The 22016-nt window shown below is 33.5% G+C and overlaps 5 protein-coding genes across 11 annotated transcripts in view; 2 read left to right on the plus strand and 3 right to left on the minus strand.

The window, feature by feature from the left end:
- The window catches only part of for (cGMP-dependent protein kinase for), a 57589-nt gene extending 55297 nt beyond the window's left edge, over window positions 1–2292 (plus strand). For all 4 annotated transcript variants that reach the window (XM_067356343.1, XM_067356345.1, XM_067356344.1 and 1 more), the window contains 3 exons: window positions 40–339; window positions 420–482; window positions 557–2292. In XM_067356343.1, the coding sequence (XP_067212444.1) occupies window positions 40–339; window positions 420–482; window positions 557–722 (529 nt within the window). In that variant the 3' untranslated portion in view covers window positions 723–2292. The remainder of the gene's footprint in view (window positions 1–39; window positions 340–419; window positions 483–556) is intronic.
- A 1301-nt stretch (window positions 2293–3593) lies between these two features.
- LOC105678147 (A disintegrin and metalloproteinase with thrombospondin motifs adt-2-like) lies at window positions 3594–6780 on the minus strand. 3 transcript variants are annotated; one of them, XM_012377241.2, is made up of 6 exons: window positions 6505–6780; window positions 6196–6402; window positions 5354–6072; window positions 4721–5088; window positions 4259–4654; window positions 3594–4168 (listed from the first exon to the last, which is right to left on the minus strand). In XM_012377241.2, the coding sequence occupies exons 1-6, from the start codon at window positions 6619–6621 to the stop codon at window positions 4038–4040; spliced, it is 1938 nt and encodes a 645-aa protein (XP_012232664.2). In that variant the 5' UTR covers window positions 6622–6780; the 3' UTR covers window positions 3594–4037. The 3 variants fall into 3 exon arrangements, with proteins under 3 accessions (XP_012232664.2, XP_067212448.1, XP_012232663.2); XM_067356347.1 differs by having other exon boundaries at window positions 3594–3890; window positions 4006–4654; window positions 6505–6778; XM_012377240.2 differs by having other exon boundaries at window positions 3594–4654; window positions 6505–6778.
- A 668-nt stretch (window positions 6781–7448) lies between these two features.
- On the plus strand, window positions 7449–10016 carry LOC105678140 (protein phosphatase methylesterase 1). The gene is made up of 8 exons (XM_012377233.2): window positions 7449–7788; window positions 7914–8106; window positions 8175–8284; window positions 8566–8799; window positions 8973–9038; window positions 9133–9467; window positions 9546–9678; window positions 9815–10016. The coding sequence occupies exons 1-8, from the start codon at window positions 7712–7714 to the stop codon at window positions 9831–9833; spliced, it is 1167 nt and encodes a 388-aa protein (XP_012232656.1). The 5' UTR covers window positions 7449–7711; the 3' UTR covers window positions 9834–10016.
- A 471-nt stretch (window positions 10017–10487) lies between these two features.
- LOC105678139 (kelch-like protein 5) lies at window positions 10488–14587 on the minus strand. Of its 2 annotated transcripts, none has more exons than XM_012377231.2 (10): window positions 13674–14587; window positions 13154–13315; window positions 12680–12993; window positions 12372–12467; window positions 12109–12298; window positions 11737–11961; window positions 11488–11650; window positions 11111–11323; window positions 10858–11029; window positions 10488–10766 (listed from the first exon to the last, which is right to left on the minus strand). In XM_012377231.2, exons 1-10 carry the CDS (start codon window positions 13897–13899, stop codon window positions 10698–10700), a joined length of 1830 nt encoding a protein of 609 aa, XP_012232654.1. In that variant the 5' UTR covers window positions 13900–14587; the 3' UTR covers window positions 10488–10697. The 2 variants fall into 2 exon arrangements, with proteins under 2 accessions (XP_012232654.1, XP_012232655.1); XM_012377232.2 differs by having other exon boundaries at window positions 13637–13777.
- A 297-nt stretch (window positions 14588–14884) lies between these two features.
- Window positions 14885–22016, minus strand: part of LOC105678138 (mucolipin-3-like) — a 28447-nt gene continuing 21315 nt past the window's right edge. The window contains exons 2-5 of the mRNA XM_012377228.2: window positions 20400–20633; window positions 20029–20312; window positions 18170–18455; window positions 14885–17807 (exon numbers count right to left, since the gene is read on the minus strand). Of these exons, the coding sequence (XP_012232651.1) occupies window positions 16347–17807; window positions 18170–18455; window positions 20029–20168 (1887 nt within the window). The 5' untranslated portion in view covers window positions 20169–20312; window positions 20400–20633 and the 3' untranslated portion in view covers window positions 14885–16346. The remainder of the gene's footprint in view (window positions 17808–18169; window positions 18456–20028; window positions 20313–20399; window positions 20634–22016) is intronic.

The raw sequence follows: 22016 nt of genomic DNA on the forward strand, positions 1-22016 counted from the left end.
TCTTCTGATAAATTTATGTTTCGCAATATTATCTTTCAGATATGTTAAACTCGTGGATTTCGGCTTTGCTAAACGATTGGATAACGGACGGAAGACATGGACTTTTTGCGGCACGCCAGAATATGTGGCACCGGAAGTTATTCTAAATAAAGGTCATGACATAAGCGCAGATTATTGGTCCCTTGGAGTTCTCATGTTCGAATTACTTACGGGCACACCTCCTTTTACCGGCGCCGACCCGATGAAAACATATAACATAATATTGAAAGGAATCGACGCCATAGAATTTCCCAGATCTATTACGCGTAATGCAATGGCGCTCATCAAAAAGCTCTGCAGGTAAATTACAATATATTTTATGTTACATTAGTGATACTCTATAATAAAAATGACAAACATCCATCATTTTTCTTTTTTAGGGATAATCCAGCGGAACGTCTTGGATATCAAAAAGGCGGCATTAGTGAAATACAGAAACACAAGTAAGTATATTTTTTCCGTCACGCTTGTCAGAAAAGCAATATCCGAATATTTTATTTCTATGAATTATTTACAGGTGGTTTGATGGTTTTAATTGGGAAGGCCTGAGGACGAGAACTTTAGAACCCCCGATACTGCCACGAGTCCAAAGTGCTATAGATACCGCCAATTTCGACGTTTATCCGGCGGATTCTGATCCGCCACCATCCGACGATATTTCTGGCTGGGATAATGATTTTTAGTGCAAGAAGTATAGCGGATATTTATTTAATGTTCGCGTTTGTAACTATCTAGCAGGAATGTAAAAAAAAGAAACCACGATTTCTCGATTACAGGCGCCGCGGAAGTATTTTTCATCTGAGGGGGCACAATTTATAAAGGGGATACATAATACATTTATAATATGTATATGTATATATATGTAACTTCATTCAAACATCATATAATAGGCCACTCAGTGGGTAGTATAAATGTGCGAAAAATATGCACAGATTTTTTGTTCTAATTAACTTAATGCGCTTAATTTTCTTTGTTATATAGTGTACTTCAATTGAACGAGTAAATAGTCAAAAAAAAGAAAAAAAGAAGAAAAAAAGAAAAGAAAAGAAAAATAATCCATTTTTCCATTTTGTGATGTAAATATTTGATACTCAATATTTTTGGTCATGAAATACCTGAAGAAAACAGAAAAATTTCATGGGGGGGGGCGTAGCCCCCCCCCCCTGAATTATCTCTGAGTGGGCAGTCGCCCCCCCTTGGTTCCGCGGCGCCTGCTCGATTATACGGGATAATTGGCGATACCTGCATTTATTTATACTTTCATATCCATGTGATAAATAGATTGCAGTCACATTTTGTCATGCTCTTCCATTTTTGTTATACTTTGCAGAATAATCACGATTAAAGCGAAGGAATTTGCATTATGATCAAATTTAGAATTTTTACGAATTTTGGATGGTACAGATGTTAGTAAAACTTGAAAGGAAAGAATTTATTGATTTGACGCAATCTTTTATATATGTCGCGTCTGACATATTTAGCAGTAAAACATTTCCCAGTGTTATACATTTCATAATAGGATACTTATAAAAGTATCAAGTGCCATTTTTTACCTCGAAGAGGTAAACTCATATACACACCATACTTGTGCTAAGAAAGGCGGTCACGCGCAAGAAACACTCAGCTCAAGTCCGAGGGACCTCTCTTGCCATCCATGCTGTTTAATTTGTCAGAATGTGCACATAGTGCGATCGATCAGATCTTCAATTTCTTATGGCAGGTTCATTGTTGTTTGATTCACTTTAGAGTTTATTATAATAATTCTATTTTAATTAATTATACGTATATGATTCTTGTAAATAATGAATTATAAATATTATACAAAAATTTTAAATACGAAATTATTATATCAATATATTGAATAAAGTTTTATTAATAGCAGTTGCAGCTATGGCTATAAGAATCAACAAAATTCGCTTTTTTCAGAGATTCATTTAGTATTTAATATTTTTTTAAGTAAAAAGTATTGCAGAAGGAGAAATGTATTATGCAATTGTAATTAAATTCATAAAAATGCTACGCTTTTATTATCCATTTTTGAATAGTAACAAAATAATTAATAGGAATTTTAATAAGAAAACTGCACATAGCGTAGTACATTATATATTGGTTTCTGTGCAATACATAGAAAATACCTGGCTGATTCTTTTAGTCAGGTTTTCAATTGCATTGTATATATATCACATGTTGATTTTTCTTCATGTATAAAATTTATGTATTAGAAAAATGGCAAATAAAAGAATATGAGTATTATTAGGATAATATTTTTTGATACATTTTAATATTTTTATATATCAAATCAGAACAACATATATAGGTATACATATAATGCGTGACATATAACTTAAATTTATCAAAATAATAAATAGTTTGTTCTTTTAGAAATTAATGTATACCAAATTTGCAACATGTAAACTAAAATTTTTATAAAATTAATATTATATGCGCTTTACAATATGTTAAATTTTATAGTTGTTATATAGTTGTATGTATCTTATATCAAAATCGTTAATAATAACAACAAAAATTGAACTTATTCATCGGTACAATGCGCAGCAACGGAGTTGTTCTGTTGACCTGTGAAGTTGATCTGCAAAATTCAAAAGTGAATCCAAATTAGAGTTGCGTTCAAAATAATTAATGTTTATAAAATAATAATTACATATATTGAAGTTTTTGTTTATTTATCTAAGCAAATATCTAATAAAATATTTATTGAAAACAAGTTTAATTATAATAAATATGTCAAAAATTTCTAATAATTAAATATGAATATTAAATATTGCAAATATTTTTTATTGAATATTTTACTGAGTATTTCTAATATTTTATACACAACATTTTGTAAATACTAAATAACAAATAATCACTCATTCCAAAGTTGCTCTATCGGGTATCGATGCTCTTCCTAAGCCCCCTCTTCATTTTTTTAGCCCTCAGTTCACACAAAGTACTTACACGCCTTTGCGACATGCAAATGAAAATAGCGCAACACTTTAAATGGTACTCCCGACGTAGAGAATTGTACCGAAAAGTTTAAAGGCAACGTTGAACGCTAATTTCGTACGCGTTTTCGCAAGAATTCTTCAAAACACTTCACACGCGACACATGCTTGTAACGATGAAAAAGAGGAGTGAAAAACTGTGAAATGTAATAAAAGATAGTAGCGGAAAAGATAACGCGTTAATATGCAACGATGCCTTGTAGATGCCAGTGTCACCGTGCGGATAATAACAGGATAATAAGAAAGACAAGGTTGTACAGATTTCGATTTGGAAAGATGCAGAGTAAAGAATAATAAGCGCGATAACGCGCCGAAAGAAAGAAAATAATAAAATACAATTCACATATGGTGACAGATATTGCAAGTCAAATTTTCTTTTAAATAAATATGTTTAATAAAAAAAATTCCTTAAATTAAATATTAGAATAAGGTAGAAATTATATGAGACTTAATAACGACATATAAAGTACCAAGCGCGTACCATGTATCGCGCTCCGAGATTCTAGAACTGATTAATTATTCACACTATTTTATTAAAAAATGATTCAATTTTATAATATGTATTTCTTTATTTGTCCAAACTATTCAAACTTTATTTACAAATAATAATAAAACATTAAACAATATTGAAACAAATGATTTAGTGAATTATTATTCTCTTCTACGTTATCGTTTTTCTTCACTTTCCTCTAAATGAAATAATAATGCCATCATTTTATTGATCACATTACCTACAATGCTTTGTCATAAACTTGTATATTAATAACTTTTTTTCTTTTTGCTTTTACCAATAGTAATCGATAAAGTTGTCGTTATATGACATAAAATCTAGTTGACATTTCGTAGCTATATAGAACAAAAAATGGATAATACGCAAACCAGAAGTTAACAATCATGATTCATCCGACTTTAAGTCAAATACTACATAAGTTGACCAACGGATCTAAATTGACGTACGTACGTTTTGCAATTTTCTTTTTTTCGGATGTTTATTCACACATTTTGATAATGTCTCGACAATAATTCAATTTCTCGGGATTCATCTAATGAATAATTTTCCGGCAGACAATAATGCTTGCGGCAGTAATAGTTCTGGCCGTTTTCGTTGTGACACCACGTTCCATCTGGAAAGTATGGGTCGTCACCAAAGTTAAGCATTTCTAGGCGTGGTGTGTAAGGGGTAGAATTGTTCTTTAGGAAACAAGATATAGTACAAGCTATCCACGGTCTATCGACTTCATGAGCAATCTGCCATCCCGGCTGCGTGTCCAGCTGGGACATGATATCCTTGACTTCCGTGCATTTCATAGTAGCAAACTCGTGGATCGTCTTGCGTTTCTCCGTACAAAGTAAAGAATCATCGCACAGAACCATGTCGTAATATGGTCCTGCACAATTCGTCGTTCTTTTGATGTAACCGTTAATTTGATGTTTGCATAAACGTCGTTTGGCTAGTACGCCTTTGGATTTCTCCAAGCAACTGCTTTTACAGGAGTCTTCCTCCCATTCGCTCCATCTATCTTTTTCACAAAACTTAAAATTGTATGGCGGTTCAATGACGGGCAAGCAATCTCCGCCACGACATTCTTTCCCGAGTGCGCAATGAGTTCCTAAACAAAATAAATGAGATCAATTATATTGTAAAGTATTTGAGAAATCAGTGAGAAAATACATACCTTCCAACGCCGATCCTGTGAAGTAAGATTTACTTTTGTTAGGTGTCTCGCATTCTAAAGTTTTACATATATCAAGCAACGTGACTACGTTCGCGTCATTGTCGCGGAAAAATAATTCGCATTGTGCCTTCGCGGTCCATTTCCTTCCTGGTAAATCGTGATAACGCGAATGGTCGAGTGCAACGTCAGCGAGATTTTCCAGTCTCGTATTATCTCGGAGGCATTCTTTTGTTTTCCAGAGAAGTTTAGCTGTATTACGACTACACATGGACCATGTTCTCTGGCCTTGATAGTGCATGCGAGGTGACATTAAGTATTTGTAATTATTAAATATTTCACACTGTTTTGTATCGTGTTGCATTCCTAACCTTTGGAACAAATAAATTATTAAATTTGACAATATATTTCACTTTGCATTGTTTATTCTAAATACTTTTCTATTATAATTTATTTATAATAAATATACTGAACAATTAAAGAACCAAATCTCTTAAAAAAGTCTCCTTACTTTTTGTTTTTAAATTATAAAAAGAGTCTCCTTACTTTTTGCTTTTAAATTATACAATTCTATAAATTTTTATAAGACATTACTTATACTTAATTTATACGTAAAACGATTATATATAAACTTACAGATGGCCGATCTCATGAGCAGCAACGAGAGACGATGTAAAACCCGATGTAAGTTCTTCACGTGCACCACCGAATTCTACTATTGCGCACGATTTACTTGAGTTGCACGCGCCATCAAAGAAGGATCTTCCTAGGGTAGAATGGTCCACTGAATAAATATTTATTCCGGTTAGGTAAAGACTAATGTCCCAGTGACCTGGATCTTTGTCATATGGAGGATTACGAGTTTCGGCATATGTGCAGAACGAATTGAGCACTTGGCTAGCGTTGCCGTCAATAACTGGCAAATTTGACGGCTGTTTTTCCAAAATATCCAAATGTACCAACGAAATATCAATAGAAACACCTAAACTTGGATGATGAAAAAAAGCCTGCATTTGATTCACATACGTTAATATCATAATGTGTAACAGTTCTTTATCTTCACCCAGAAAAGGCATGATTTTACGATATGCAGCTTCGTCGAAAAAAACGGCCAATTCTATAATATATTTTACTTGTTCATCTTGTGCATAACGTGGCTTCCGTTTAAAATTGTTCAAACTACAAAGATTTGAACCAGTATAATATTGCAATAATCTTTTAACAAGGTGAGGTTTGCCGAATGAAAGATTAACTTGTTCTTTAACGCAAAAATCATCAATTAAGGACAAAGACGCAAAGTCATTCCGCAACGGTCTAATCTTCAATGTGTCGTTTTTCAGAAAAACAAGTCCTTCCTATAAAAAATATTTATTCGTTTTTTGTGTCTCTTGTTCATATGCAAAACGAAAAGAAATAGAGATTAAAAGTAAAAAAATAAAAATTTTGTATTAATTCGTTTTTTATATAGTACCACTGACCAATCCATGTTTGTCACAGAAGTTTATGATTGCGGAGCTGACATGATCCTCGTGATTATAATAGCAAGGATTCGATGTTTTCAGTTCCGACAACTTTTTTATGACACTATTATATTTCCATACTTTAAACGCAGGTGATATGATCTGTTCATTCTTGCGCATATTCAGCTGAATTAATTTTCCAAAAACTTTGAGAGTTAATAATATCTGTAAATTAGATAATAATTAATAAAAGACTTAATAATTGTCGAATAATGTTTTGGGTATTGGGCAAGAAATAAAACAGTGCAGTAAAACGCACGTATGTACCTCCTTTGCGTTTATTGAGTTCCATGACGGCAACAATATTATTTCACTATCTTGCGTGATATGAGCGTACGTTTTATTTAGTAAAATTATTATTGTCAATTTCAATATAAGAAACATGTTTAATTTGCGTGTTTCAATTTAAAATACTTGGAAATATTTAATTGAAGTTGTTTTATGTATTACAAATTCTTACGTTATAAAATACGTTATGAAATTTTCACCATTTCATTTTGTTATACCTAGTATACGCGTACAAAACACATACTGACACTTGTGTTTATGAGTATCATTTGTGTTGTGACTTTTAATTGTAAGCTGCGTTCGTTTTGGACGCTTATTAACGATTACGCGCTATTTTCATATTTGTATGGTGTTAACTGACGATTCACGCCATTTTAAAAAAAATTAGGAGTGAAATTGATTGTATTTCATTTGTAATGCAATTTTCGTTTATTTTTAGTTGTTAATTCATAATTAATTTTTGATTAATTGTTTAATTGTAGACCATATAACTAGCCGATATATATTATAAAATAAACAAATTTTTTTTGTAATTGATTGTATTTTTTTCATAAAAATTAGCGCTCGGTATTAGTTGAGCATTTTAACCAATTTTCGTGATTGACGCTTTCTTTCTTCTCCTAAAGTAATGTTACTCGGTATTTTAACCACCGAGTAAGGATTACTGATATTTATTAATAGGTAACTGACGGATAAAATCTACCAAGAAATTGGAAAAATCAGCCTTAATTTCGAGTACTGACTTATTGTTAAATAATATGTGTAAAACAGAATAAGCATCACTCTGTAGACTCTTTCTCTTTTCGCTCATAACGTTTTCAAATCAAATGTTTAATCAGTGTTACCAACCCGAAAAAACAGATAGTATAAAGTTGGCACTACCTGGAGATAGTAACAAATATTTGTGCTGATTGCGCCATTTTCGCGTAAGTGTCAGTGACGTCAAACTAAACTGTCAGTCGGCGCAAGTTGATGTGTATTAGTGTGCATTTCATGTTGTGATGTTCTTTCTCCGCTTGGTGTTAGTTAATGTCATATCATTTTCGTGCTCCTTTTCTGCCACTTATGTACACGCATAATTATATCGCGTACTTCTTTCTCAACCTATATATGTGACTGCAATTGAAAATACAAGTCCGAACAACGTTCCCGACATAGTATCATTGGCGTCTATGATAACATCAACATGTCTGCTCTCCAAAAGTCAATTTTGAGATCCAAATTACCACCGTCGGCTGTTAATTTCTCGGCATTAAACTCCAGGTTCGTGCGATTTTATGAAATCAAGAGAGTAAAATCAGATTCAAATTAATTAAAAAGCAAAGTTAAAAAATGAAGAAATCATTGATGTTAATTTGTATAAGGATATTTCCTTTTTTTTCTTTAAGAGTTAATAAATCAAGAGGGTCCCAGCGAAAGAGAGACTACGATCCGGTGCGGTGGATTCCATATTTTGATCATTCCAAGGATGTACCTGTGGAACAGAATACTTTTCATGTCTATATTAAAGGCACTGAAGGACCGCTATTAGTTTTATTACATGGTGGTGGTTACAGTGGCTTAACATGGGCAGAACTTACAGCAAGTATTTTTCTTAATGCTAATAATCCACTAGAAAAGAGAAAATTAATATTTATTTTGAATTTTAGAAATCGATCATGACAATGGTATTATGTAGAGTCATGGCTATTGATCTTAGAGGTCATGGAGACACTCATACTACAGATGATGAGGATTTATCTGTGGATACTTTAGCATCGTAAGTAAAATGTATATTTGCTTATTTTTTATTATTTTAATTATATTTTTTATATCTTTATTTTAATCTTAAATATAAAAAATTATGATTAAAATTGACTAAATTTTTTGTTGTCAAAATGACAACAAAATCCATGAATTTTTACAGATCTCTGCTAAAGCATGAAAATATTTGAAAATTTAGTTTATATGTATACTATTTGTTCTAAGTCACTGTACATAAAATTTCAAACTCTTCGTACATATGCATTTAATAAGTTATATATTTTGTCTTTTACCTAGGGATGTTGCAGCTGTTATAGATGCAATTGCGCATGATGATCCGATAATTCTTGTCGGTCACAGCATGGGTGGAGCAGTTGCTGTGAGAGCAGCTTCATTAATTCCAAATTTGTATGGATTAGGAGTTATAGATGTTGTAGAAGGTACAGCGATGGATGCATTAGCCTCTATGCAGAGTTTTTTAAGATCTCGACCGTCTAGTTTTAGCACCATACCTCAGGCTATAGAATGGTGGTTAGTATTTATTACGGTATTTATTAATACATCAGTTATCATATTTTGAAAAGTATATTCTTTAAATAACTCAAACTGATTCTTTGAATAAAATTGATATTAATTCTTAGTACAAATGTTCAATGTACTTTCATACAAAGTTTTACATCAAGTGATTTTTAACTATTTTTCAGTGTTCGTAGCGGACAAATTCGTAATGTGCAATCTGCAAAGGTCTCGGTTCCCGGACAAATAAAGAAGTTAGTGAGTTTTTAGGGATATCTTAATTTTTGTAACACTTTCATATCAGTGTTGAAATAAATTGAGTCATGCGACACATATGTATCATTTCAGCATTGAAACTAGCAAATTAGCAACTCATGATATTGAGTCATTGGCAACTCAATGCAACGCATGTGAATCTAATCCAGAATCAATTGTAACACGAGATGATGTTATTCAAGAGGAAGAGTCGTTCAACATGCCACCACCGCCATCACGTGCGTCTTCCACTGTCTCTGCCAATAGGAAATATGTCTGGAGAATAGATTTGGCAAAGACGGAACAGCACTGGTTCGGTTGGTTTAAAGGCTTATCGACGGCATTCTTGAATGTTCCGGCACCGAAAATGTTATTGTTAGCAGGAGTCGACAGATTAGATCGTGAACTTACTGTAGGCCAAATGCAAGGTATATGATTTTTATGCACATGTCGCGACATAATTTTTGTACGTATTTCTTCATGAAATAATAATTATCTGAAAATAGGTAAATTCCAAATGCAAGTATTGCCCGCTTGCGGACATGCTGTTCACGAAGACGTCCCGGATAAAGTAGCGGAAGCTATCGCTACATTCATGGTCAGACATAAGTTCGCAGAGCCAGCATCAGATTTTCCTAGGTAGGTCAAAGAATATTCTTTATAAGAATTCTGTCTAGAAAAATGGAATGGACATGTTTCATATTTCTGATGATTTTTACAATTTTTACTTCTAATTTTGTAAAAGATATATATTTTGTTGTTATGGCTGTTTCAGGACGTTCCCGGCCTGTTAAAAGAAGATTTAACAAACGGTCAATGTAAACTTAATGAACAATGTGAAAAGTTTCTTTTAATTATTCGATATGATCATTTTATTTATTTCAAAAAATTATATAACTACCGAATATAGAGACATCATACATGTGTAAATAAAGACATCTATCATGATGAGAAAAATAAATTTGTTCTTACATGTATACGTTCTCTTTTGTCAAAGTTTAAGCTACTCAAACTTTGATTTCTAAAAAAGTTATCGACATGATTCAACATACAAATATTATATTAAAGTATCTACATAATATTAATTTTTCAGTTTTTCTCTCATAATTATTTTATACCATTTGTTCGTAGCAAAAATTAGCCTATGATTTATCGTATATCTCAAAAAAATATAGAGAATTTATGAGAAGCAACGTTACTTCTTATGAGAGAACAATGTGTTTGCACATATAGATTTCGTTAAAAGATCTTTTGCTTACATTCTAGATTAATATGATAAATACGAATTGCCACAACCATTATTGTTTGCATCACATAGAAAATTTATATAAAATCGCAGTATTATGTATACATTCGTAAATAAAGTGAACTTTGGCAGTTATAACGATTTGAATTTCTTCGAAGCAATGCGACAATATGAAAACGTGTAAAAATTCTATAAAAATTGCTACATTCTAAAAAGAAATTTAATACTTTTTAATACTTATGAAATTAATTAAGCTATTTCGGAAAAATAACATTGGAATTAGTTTAAAGTGCATGCAATATCACAAGAGAGCAAATTGTGTTAAGACTCCTGAAATACACAAAATTATATATAATTGCGAATACAAATCATATAAAAATAAACTCGAATAATGATTGTTAGTAAGAATGATCTAGGTGCCACTAGTTAAATTTTTTACAACTACGCAAGGTCCCGCGCGGCCAGCTTTAAGAGGAGCAACCTTCAAAGAAATAAATTTAAATTTTATACAAATTATATATTTAACATTATTTTCACATACTCAATTATGGAAACAGTGTATATATACTTACGGGTTCCCACTCGTTGAGATGTGGATCGTAGGCTTCCACTAGTGTGAGATACTGTTGACCATCGTATCCTCCCACAGTCACAAGTCTGTCACCAAGCACGCATACACCGACCGCGTCCCTGGGTACGCTCATTGGTGCAACCATAGTCCATGTATCGGTTTTAGGATCGTATCTATACATCGACACATTCTATTACACACACCTTGATACAACTCTTAATAAATTCACGTATGATATTAGCAGCAGAAACTACCTTTCCACACAATCGAATCTGCTAGCATTGGGATTACTAGCCGGAGCATCGTGGCCACCGAGTGCGTAGAGACAACCGTTTACCACTCCAACCCCTACACCGCCTCGTCTCTTTGACATAGGCGCGCATGGTGTCCATTTATTAGTATGTGGATCGTAACATTCTACAGTATTTAAACAGGAACTAATATCTCTTCCTCCGACGGCGTATAATCTAAAATGTCATAAAATGTTACGTTGAAACCGGTTTAAAAACTAAGATCAAATAATAAAACTTGAAGAATATATTACATATTATTTGATGCATGTCTGAATGCATATGAAAATGTGCGCTAAGTAATGGACGTGACAGCAAATATAATTCATTGGTAAGCTTACTTATCATTTAGCACAGCCACACCGACTGTAGATCTTTGTATGGACATAGGACATATCGGGCTCCATTGACGCGTTGCCGGATCCCATCTTTCTACTGTATCAAGGAAACTCCAGCCATCGTGGCCACCAACAGCATAGAGAGGCCCACCTAAGACTGCCACACCTGTAATTTAAACAAAGTATATTAGAATGTATTTGTCAAGTTATTCATGAAATCGATCAATGAAAATTTTCCGCATTGATTTATACCTAATCCGTGACGATGAACATTCATGGGTGGCAAGGTGCTCCAGGTTAGAGTACAGAAATCGAAGCATTCTACCGTATTCAGCGTTTTTAAGCCGTCTCTACCGCCCGCGACGATTAATTTTTTATCGACTACTACCGCACCAAATTGTAATCTTCTGCCGCTCATAGCAGCTAGAGATTTCCAGGCATTATCACGCAATGAAAAGGCATCTATAGACGTCGCACCTGTAAGTTAGGTTGCATCGAATCATTTTGCTTGAAAAAATTAAAATGGCACAATTAATTTTGAAACAATGTATTAATAAAAACATATATATTTTTAATTTTTAATCTTGTGAAATTGATATTAAATAATTTGTTTTAATACATTACCTTTATTAGCGTCCATCCCTCCAACAGCTAACAGCGTACCCACAGTAGCTTTTCTTGGTTTTGTTCTTCCTGATTGAAGCAAGGGTCTTCGCTCAGGTAATAAATGATATTTTAATGCTTCCATTACTAATTCCTGTGCCACCCTTTGGTCTCTGAACATTTCGTTGCTTTCAATATTGTCAGCTATAAACTATTTTCATTCATTAGCTAGTCCATTATACAATGTGCTTCTGCCAGGAAAAAGAAAATCTGTAGACACTCACCGCGGGTGACAGTAATGGTAATTTTATTAAACCTAATAAATTGCTGGCGTCTTTGCTCCTATTTTCTGGATCATGTTCTAGCCAAGTCATAAGAGCCTAAAAATAACAATAACGATAATAAATATTCTCTATGCTTTAAGTTTAGATATTAATTATATGTGTATGAAACGTTTTACTCATTAGTAATTAAAAATATATCTATAATTCTACAGCTATATAATATTTTTAAAATATTTTATACAAGTTTGTGTGTTTGTCTTACGTTTAAATATAAATGTGTAATTCATGTAACATATAATCAATCTTACCTGAAAGATGGTTTCTTCTGAGGGAACGTTCAGATCTTCAGACTCCAGTAATTTGGCAACTTCGTGAGCGGATAAGAGTAAGAATTCTTGATTTCTTGTAACTTCCATGAAATGTTTGGTTGTGTATGCATGTGCGTGTTCAAATAATTCAGTGCAACCCTGCGTATCGGCGAACATCCGTATTCCCAGGCAGTTACTCGGATGAAGTTGTTTGACGAGAAACTGACAGCATGCTTTAATAACTGGATTCAATTGTAACAGACATGCTGTTGCAAGAAGGGTTTCCACACTATCCTCCTGTAATTCGATGCAACCTGAATATACACACAAATTATATTAGAATTATAAATATATATATATATAAAAATTAAACAAAAATTAAAAATAACCAAATGCTTTCTATATATTTATAACTAATATTATTAACATTCTCAAAATGTTCTCTTAATTCAAAAATATTTCAAACAAAGTCACCTGTGTAGCAGTAAAGAACCAAAGCCCACAATGCATCGCCATCCACATTCATTAATTCTATTTCATCTTGTCCTGACTCTCGTAGAGAGCTTGTAAACATAGCAGCAAAATATTCAGAACCAGCACTGAGTACTAGTCGATGAGCCGGAACACGTCTATTTCCTAAAAAAAGAAACAAGTATGAATCAGAAAGAAACGGAAAAAATAGGATATCTTAAATTATTGTTAAAAATATTTTTAAATAGAATATATTTTATCTATATTTTTTCAATTCTTTTTTAGAAACTTTGAATAATAGCAAATTAATTACCAATAAAACAATTTTAATAATAAAAATATTGCTCAAATAAAAGATTTTCAATAAATAAACCTTGATCTTTATCTGTTAATTAAAAAACTTCGGATGGTAATAGCCCGAATTTATTGAAACATTTGATTGGCCATTATTATCTAAGTCATTTTAAATTGATAATTGACAGTTACCTCCATTGTTATCAAAACAAAGCGTCCGCCTGCTCACCTGCGATCAACGTAACGTCAGTCAGCTGTTGCTTGTGCAGATAGCTCTCCATAACTCGTAGACTGCTTTCCGCGTGCTTCGGCGAGATTGACACGCACGACATCATACTGGAGATGCTGTGTTCGCTGGCATCCTTGTCCAGGCCCAGCGGGAATTCCTGCTGCTGCTCGGCTTTGTTCGCCGTGGCTCTCACGGGAGAGCCTCCCGCTACCTTTGACGACGACATATTCACTCGCGTCGTTTAAGGAGCGAGGACAATGATGACAACGACGACAATGACGACGATGCGGTCGGTTCGACGCGGAAGACACGACGGGACACGACACGACACGCCGCTCCTCAGGATACGTCAAGATCGCGCCGATGTAAACAATGGATCGCGCTCAGCCACGGTCAACGACCATCACTAACTGTCCCACGGGTCAGCGCACTCGGCACTGACGGCTGCCAGCCGTTCACTCAGTTCCATCGAGTCGCACGTTCGCTCACTGTGCTCTGCCCGTCCGTTACATGGAGGGATGAACAAAGAACCGAGCGTGCACAGCCGCCTGGTGGTAACGAAAATGCACAAACTGCCGCACATACTGCATCTCAACTGCATCGATTCGCTCCCTCTTTTCCATTTTGACTTGTTCTCCCTCCTGTTTCCCTCTCAGGCTTTATATATATATATACATGGATAGATATAAAGCTCGCTAATGATGTTTGGCTTCGTTCAGATACACAATACTTGGCGTAACTGTGTGAATGAGCGCTTACAGTATAAAACAGCTGTTTCCTGTACGGCCTTTTAAATAATTTTCCAATATATATTTGCGCAAGAATATAGTCTCTTATTGTTTGATGCGAGCTGCTAGATCGTTTATGGTACTGCAATTAACAATAAATGTTATAAGTTTTTATAATTTTTTTTTTAAATATTGGATAATAATAGTAAATGCACAATGATTATAGAAGAAAATACTATTAGATATTTGGCTGAATTGTCTAATTGTACAACTGTAATTATTAATCGAAATTTAGTCATGTTCAAAAATTGAGAATTTAAATATTTGAATTTACAACTAAAATATATTCTAATAAAAAATATACTTGTTGGATTTATAATGTAGACACCACACACATATTTCACATCTAAAATTAAAAAAAATTATTTTTTAAATTGCATTTAAGACGTCTAATTGAATGTTGGGTAAAGTTGAAAGAATGAATTCTGTTTAAAAAAATTGAACATTTATTGTACTTCAATGTAAATATATAAATATATTTCTTTGGATAATGTTGCTCTTGTGCGAACTCATCCTACAGGGAATGCACGTAATTTATATACAAGTGCTTGTAAAAGCCGTTTAATACAAAGATTATATATTTTTTACTACAATACAGACATGCATGAAAGATAGAACAATGGCTATTGCATAATTATGTAATTTATAAACAAATATTTCGAATATAAATTACTTTTATGCAGAACACGCTTACAAGCTGTAGAACAATTATCAAATCAAATATAAATGTATTATGTTTCAATGAACACGGATATGTTTAACTTAAATTATACGTTACATGTCTTTTTTTTTACGGTAACTTTGGTATTATTATAACAACATTGATTTATGTAACGATTAAGCTGCTTGAACGAGGTTTCTAATTACTTTCTTGGAGAATATTTGTTGATATTCGACACATCATAAAAGCAATATTACTATTTTTTAAAGCAACGTTACATATATTTTGTTTTTTTTCAAAATATCAGAGATATATTTATGGTTACAAAGTACAATAATAAATGCACAATCGTGTATTATAAACGCGAATGTACATTAAAAACTATTTCGATAAAATACTGTTTGTACACAAATTTTCGACATAGCGATAAAACATCACGTTCAGCAAAAATTACCTACTATGTTAGTGCTACTAGCGTTGCACTCTAGTAGATTGAAAATTTCGCTCGTTTTTCGTTTACTTATTTGTTTTTCAATATGCACCTATAAATATAACTTTAATTGGCCTTAGCTAAAAGTGTTGGAAGTTAATGGACCTCTAGAAAGCATTTAATAAAATATAACTTAACAAAGTCAGCAAAACTGATTTTTCTGCTCTGCGACTAATAATTTTATAAGATATTAAAAACTAAAATGAAAAAAGACTATCATATATAATATAATAAACATTTTTCTAAACTATTGCATTCAAAACTAAACTTATATGGCAATAACAGAAAGATTTCGCAGTTGTCGCATAAATGCAACATTTGCTATCATCATCTGTGTACTTGAGTCAATTGTATCAGTCAATTAGAGTTCATTTCCCTGTTAGCTGGTAACTTTGTATTTTAATATTTAAGAAAAATCAAAATTATGTCGGGAATAGAATAATCTTTTTTATTCTACCTTTCTTTTATTTTTAAAGAACTTTTAAGATTTCAATTTTCTTAATGTTTTTGAATAACGTCACAGTTCTTACAAAGTACAAAAGAGAGATGAATATAGGTGCGTTACTATGAAATAATAGCTATAAAGACACAATTAACTTTCGTTTCTTCAGATCCAAAAACAGGAAATCATCAATCAACATTACTAGATCAAGGATGTTGATGTAACTGATCTATTGTCGTATCGCGTATTCATAGTTGCACCATAACACCTCCAGTTGCTCTCTATTAACGCGCTAGACGCAGATGGCTCCGCCGCACATTTGTTCGGACTTGGCCGGAGAGTCTCCCGAGTCCGAGAAAGATCCGTAAAAGGGCCTTTTTCGACAACAGCAGAACCGATCGAACAGTTCTGTCAAATCGCTTCTTTCGGATTCGTCCCTGAAGATACCGCTCGTCGCCTCATCCGTACACGGGGCTATGAAAGTCTGCAGGTCGTTCTTCGGAAAGCCCTCGCGATAGTAGATCTTGATCGTGTCGTACGCATCCATTATCACAGAAATGAATAAACTTAAGACGACGTAAATATACAGTGAGATGAACGAATATAAGTAGATCCTAGAATACCACCATAGCACCACCGATTTGGAAGACGTGATTGAGAATGTTGCGAACATATCATCGCCGTTGATCAACGCGAACAGGCACTCCGAGGTGGTCGCAAGTGAACGAAACTTCATGTTGTACGGTCCGAGCACCAGCCAGCCGCAAAATGTGAAACCGGCATATATGAGAATCGCGCATATCAAGAATCTGGCCACCTTCGGGGTCGCTTTTTTCAGAGTCAGGATAACGACGTTATAGGTCTTGAAGAAGCCGAGGTAACGCAAAAGGCCGAACCATACAAGCAAATTGCCGGTGCCGAGAAATATGCTGCAGATGTTCCAGTGATCGGTCTCGGAGTGCTTCCGTTCAATTTGTTCTTTTATAATGGTGCCGATGATGATCAACAAGTCGTTGACGATAATCATGATGTACCAGAGGTTCAAAAATTCCAGACGACCCTCGAGACTCAGCGTCGTGCCGTACGTCTTCTTAAAAAAGTTAACTGTCTCGAATTTCAGCAACTGCGCTCTATATATCGCTCGCGAACACAATAACAGGGAAATTGAGCAGATCAGTATAACGAGTAAATTCAACAGGGTTCTAAGCGCAGATTCAATGCGATTGTCCGTTATATATCGGGTATCGCCTTTGCACTGCAGTTTTCTGGCCTCGGCGTCCAACGAAAGCAGCATTTGTCCATCGAAATCGCAGTTATCGAAATCGATCTTCACGTTAAAGCGATAGCAATCGGGAGGCGTCATCGGTCCGGCAGCTTTCAAGTTTACAGTCTTTAGGGCGAATTTGAGATGAGCGCGTACTAGCGCAGAGAAGTTGACATGGATGTTTCTATTTTGTAGAAGATTGTGCGATGATGTAAATGTCTGAAAGGTCTCGAGACTGATATTCACGCATGTCTCTACGATTTCGTTGTCAAATACGTAGCTCTCGTTGAAGCCGAATATGATGCCTTCTTTGTACTGATACAAACACAGAATTACAGGTCCGACCGAGTTGTCTTCAGCGATGTAAGAGTACGAGCCAATGGCATCGTCAATGTGATAGTAGCCGGACAGTGCGTAATCAATGGCATCGAAGAAACCGCTGCGTTTGTAAACTGCCAAAGGTCCTGTTGCGGGTGGATATGCAGGTACCTGAAATTTATAAGCATTGTAAGTACACTCATGTGTTTAGTTCTTATAAAAAATAATGATTAAAAAAGTGAAGAAACTGTTTATTTCCATATTTAAATAATCAGCTAAAAAAATTATTTTTTATTACGCTAAAAATGCAGCACAGCTATAATAATATATGTTATAAATATCAAGAATTAGTAAAAATACGGCGATTATTTAATCATTTCTTTTAAAAAATTTTACTTTAAATAACAAAAATGCTGAAAAATTTAAGTAAAAATTTTCGTTCAGAGTATTTTCACTGTCGCTAACATGACATCAAGAAATAAAAATGTTATCTAGATTTGAGAGCACATAGTTAATAAGATTAAGTCACATACTTCTTGAGTCGAATCCCATCCCATCAAAAACAGATGAGAGAACGTGATTCGGTTGTCCCATGTGTAATTAACATGCATATAATTGTTGTGTGCGAACAAACAGAGCTGTACGGTCACAAGGATGATCTTGACGACTTGGACGACGAATTTATACGGGAAACGCCGTTTCGCTTGCCACTTCTCGATCGGATTCATGAAGAAAAATCGCAATTTGCGGCGCATTTTTTCCTCCGCAAACGTCGTGACCGAGCAAGTTTTGCATTCCATCGGAGTGGAATGATTTTGCCTGTAAGATTTGATTTGTATTTATAGTATTTCTCACATAAAATCTAATGTGTTAAAAACAGTTTTGTTTATATATGTTTAACACTAGCATAATGTAATATCATATATTGATTTCATGTCAATGATACTAATACGTATTTCATTAAATAAGTCCACTAAATTAATTAATTTTTACTAGCTGCTTTTATACCCTTTTTCGATACTCCATTTTTATTCAATAGCAAAAATAAATAAATCTTTCTGTTCACAATTCAATCGTTCGTGTGTGTTTACACGATGCTTTCAATTATAATGTTTAATTTTATAATGACATTGCAGAATATGATGACAATGTAATGGTACTTGACAATGTGATAACACGTACTATTTAAGCTCGTAAAGATTATGGATATTCACGTTGATGAAGCGTGGTAAAATATATGTGATGATAGATATGTACGCAATATCGATAGTAACTTTCTGTATACTAATCATCAATCACCTTAAGTTGTTAAAAAAGTGTATACATCCATGTCTATCTTATCTTTGAGCATACGTCAGTTAATAAATTAAGCTAAGCATAGTAATAACAGCACTGAAATTTAGATTAATCTCAATGCATATGAGCGCAATCACGGAACTACGTAATGAGAATATTAATATTAATATTAATATACTATTAATATTAATATTAATATACTATTAATATTAATATTAATATACTATTAATATTAATATTAATATTACTATTAATATTAATAATAAAAATATTGGTTATGATATTCCACAGATCCATATTTCATAGAAATAAAAATTAAAACAATATAAGTTAATAACAGATTGATTAGTAACAGATTAAAATAACGTGCAAAATAATATTGTCAATATATCAGCGATGTACTTTTTTGCAACATAAAACACCAACTTCTGAAATTGTGTCACTTCGGTAGTATAAATACAGAATATTTTAGATCTTTATATTCAATATAATGGCACGAACACAAATGGCAGTAGAAGACAATAATAAAATTGGAACTTAAATGCGCCTTGCATTCAATTTCAAGATGTTTCCTTATTCAAGGAGATTCCTTGTTCCAAATATCAGTGTCCACACTTTGTGATACATACAAAAAAGATATGATATGGAATTAGTAATCCATTTACATGTTTACAATTACGTGTAAGACGATCGATGAATTTATCTTTCAATCACATTTTCTCGGAACGCTCGGATATGACGTAGACTTGACTACTATCTTTTGCAAGCTCTTTACCACTGCATGTGATCTATCGAACACTGCTACTGATTACTACTGCCTGCAGATTCTTGTAACGTTCGCGTACCACTGCGTGCTTGGAACGCGCGTAATAAAACATTAGAAACAACTGAGCGATGCAGCGCTATAAACGCTACACTGTACATACAAGGAAGAATTTAATCGGTCGAAGTGTAACAAAGAAAACGCAACAACGCCAAGACTGTCAGATAAACACGCAATCGACACAATTATCAACTTTAATAGTACTCATGATAATCGGCTAATGCGTAATCTTCAATCGGCAAATATCTTCGATAAGCGCGCTCACATACAAACCTCGGTTCATTGGTTTCGTTCAGCAATGCATTCTCGCTGGCGATCTCCTCCTCCTCCTCGCTGTCACATTGACTCCAAGTGCGATTTTGCAGGTTGTTTCCTGCCGAGTTCTCGCGCTCGAGTTTCTCCTGTGTCTCCATTCTTTAGGATTCCGATGTATCGACGATTGAAAAATTCACAAGCGTCCTGTGGAGCGTCAACAAGCGAGCGTCCTATCCCGCAGAATCGTCGTCGACCCACTCTCCGACTGGCGACGAGACAACCAGCTGTTTACATGCGTGGATCTGTGTAGCAGTAATGCATTAACATGAATATAACGTTACGATACATCACTATCGCATTGACAGGTTAAGCACAAGAATATCACGTACCCGAGTGTAACACGTAATAAATAGTAGATGCGACGATACCAAATTAGCCATTGCACGCCATCCAAACCGATGCAACGACCGAGCTCGACTGAGCGAAGCACATCACAAATTTGAGTCACTGATTGACTGCGAACTGTGAAAGGAAGCAACGATGACGCACAGCTGCGACTGCTCTGACGTTTCCACGGTGGCGTTTGCGCGGGTAATTTAACTGCTGCAATAGCAGCTGTTTTCCTGAAAACATTATAATTTAATATTAATATTATATTATTTGTTATATTTTTTTAATATTATGCTTAGAATCTTTCGTAAACACAGCAGAATTTTTCGACAAATACAGCTGTAAGAATGTTACAGTTATATTTCTGAGTTATGGATGTACAAATATCGAAACTTTAGATATAAAGATGTATGATATTGAATTTATGTCTCTTCTAATTTTATTTATATTTCTTGTAATGCTTCCTACAATTTCTATTTAATCTCGTTCATTATCGATACATTGAATACATGAAAGGTTATCTTTCTCAATTTGATTTCATTTACTGAATAGTAATTATATGGCTTCTAGTGTATTCAAGAGATGGTCAAATTATTGGTGAATATCAAATCAATTTTCATGAAAAATTTTGAGGTTTCTTTTAATAGAATCAATGAGATTCACTCAATATTTTAATAGAATTTTGACTTTGAGATTTTAATAAAGATCTTGTACGGCAAGAACAAATTATGTCATAAATATTTTAAGTGTGAGACATAATGCTTTTTTTTTTAATTTACATTAAAGTAACATATATCAATGTTATTTAAAAAAAATATTTTTTTCCAAGAACACGCGCAGCATTTTATAATATAATATAATAAATTAAAATTATTGTAATAAAAATTGATATAAATATATAATAAATGTAAAGAAAAATAGCATAGTTGAAAGCAAATTACAGCTTGATGACAAGACAAATGTAATTTTAAAAAATTTAGTTTATAAATTTACTTCTATTTTGGATGTTATTTTATAAAATTTATGTTTTTTTGATATATTTAAATGCCTACAGTCAAACTGTTAAATATTGTTTAGGCAATCAATGCTATTTGTTGAATTCTTTGAATTACAAAGAGTTGATATATAAGAATGTAATGAGTTTATGCTGTAAATAATTTTTTAAAGTAAATAAAAATATACATAATATTAAGTAAATTATAGTTTCGCCTTATACACATATTTTGCAAAATTCAGTAGCAAAGTAATAAAACGTAAAAATTATAAAAAAAAGATTTACAATCAAGCTCCGCATAAAAATATCTTTCATCTGCATGACAAAAGCTTTGTTATTTAGCGCAGTGTAATCAATCTGTTAATTTTAACTAGAATAAAACCAATGTATAGTTACAACAATGTGCAGCTGTCCAACATGACAACGTTAATCGCAATGCATATTGACATTGTTGCGTATTCAATGTTCGCCGATAGACACAGATATCGGACGATGAGAGATGCAATGCAACAAGAGTGACTGTATGTCATAACGTAACAACGCATTGATTCGTCAAAACCAGGATGTAAAGATATTTGATTTTTCCCAGAATGCGCATCGCGCAATTCTTTCAATTTGCGAT

The sequence above is a fragment of the Linepithema humile genome, chromosome 5 (genome assembly GCF_040581485.1).
Source record: "Linepithema humile isolate Giens D197 chromosome 5, Lhum_UNIL_v1.0, whole genome shotgun sequence".
NCBI classification, from domain to species: domain Eukaryota; kingdom Metazoa; phylum Arthropoda; class Insecta; order Hymenoptera; family Formicidae; genus Linepithema; species Linepithema humile.

Coding starts and splice junctions, on each gene's coding strand:
- LOC105678140 (XM_012377233.2), top strand. CDS start 7,712: ATGTCTGCTCTCCAAAAGTCAATTTTGAGATCCAAATTACCACCGTCG. Junction 8,800..8,972: donor CCTCAGGCTATAGAATGGTG/GTTAGTATTTAT, acceptor ACTATTTTTCAG/TGTTCGTAGCGGACAAATTC. Junction 9,468..9,545: donor TACTGTAGGCCAAATGCAAG/GTATATGATTTT, acceptor ATCTGAAAATAG/GTAAATTCCAAATGCAAGTA.
- LOC105678147 (XM_067356347.1), bottom strand. CDS start 6,621: ATGTTTCTTATATTGAAATTGACAATAATAATTTTACTAAATAAAACG. Junction 6,403..6,504: donor ACTCAATAAACGCAAAGGAG/GTACATACGTGC, acceptor TCTAATTTACAG/ATATTATTAACTCTCAAAGT. Junction 5,089..5,353: donor GCTCATGAGATCGGCCATCT/GTAAGTTTATAT, acceptor TTTGTTCCAAAG/GTTAGGAATGCAACACGATA.
- LOC105678139 (XM_012377231.2), bottom strand. CDS start 13,899: ATGTCGTCGTCAAAGGTAGCGGGAGGCTCTCCCGTGAGAGCCACGGCG. Junction 11,962..12,108: donor AGGGATGGACGCTAATAAAG/GTAATGTATTAA, acceptor CCTAACTTACAG/GTGCGACGTCTATAGATGCC. Junction 10,767..10,857: donor ATCTCAACGAGTGGGAACCC/GTAAGTATATAT, acceptor ATTTCTTTGAAG/GTTGCTCCTCTTAAAGCTGG.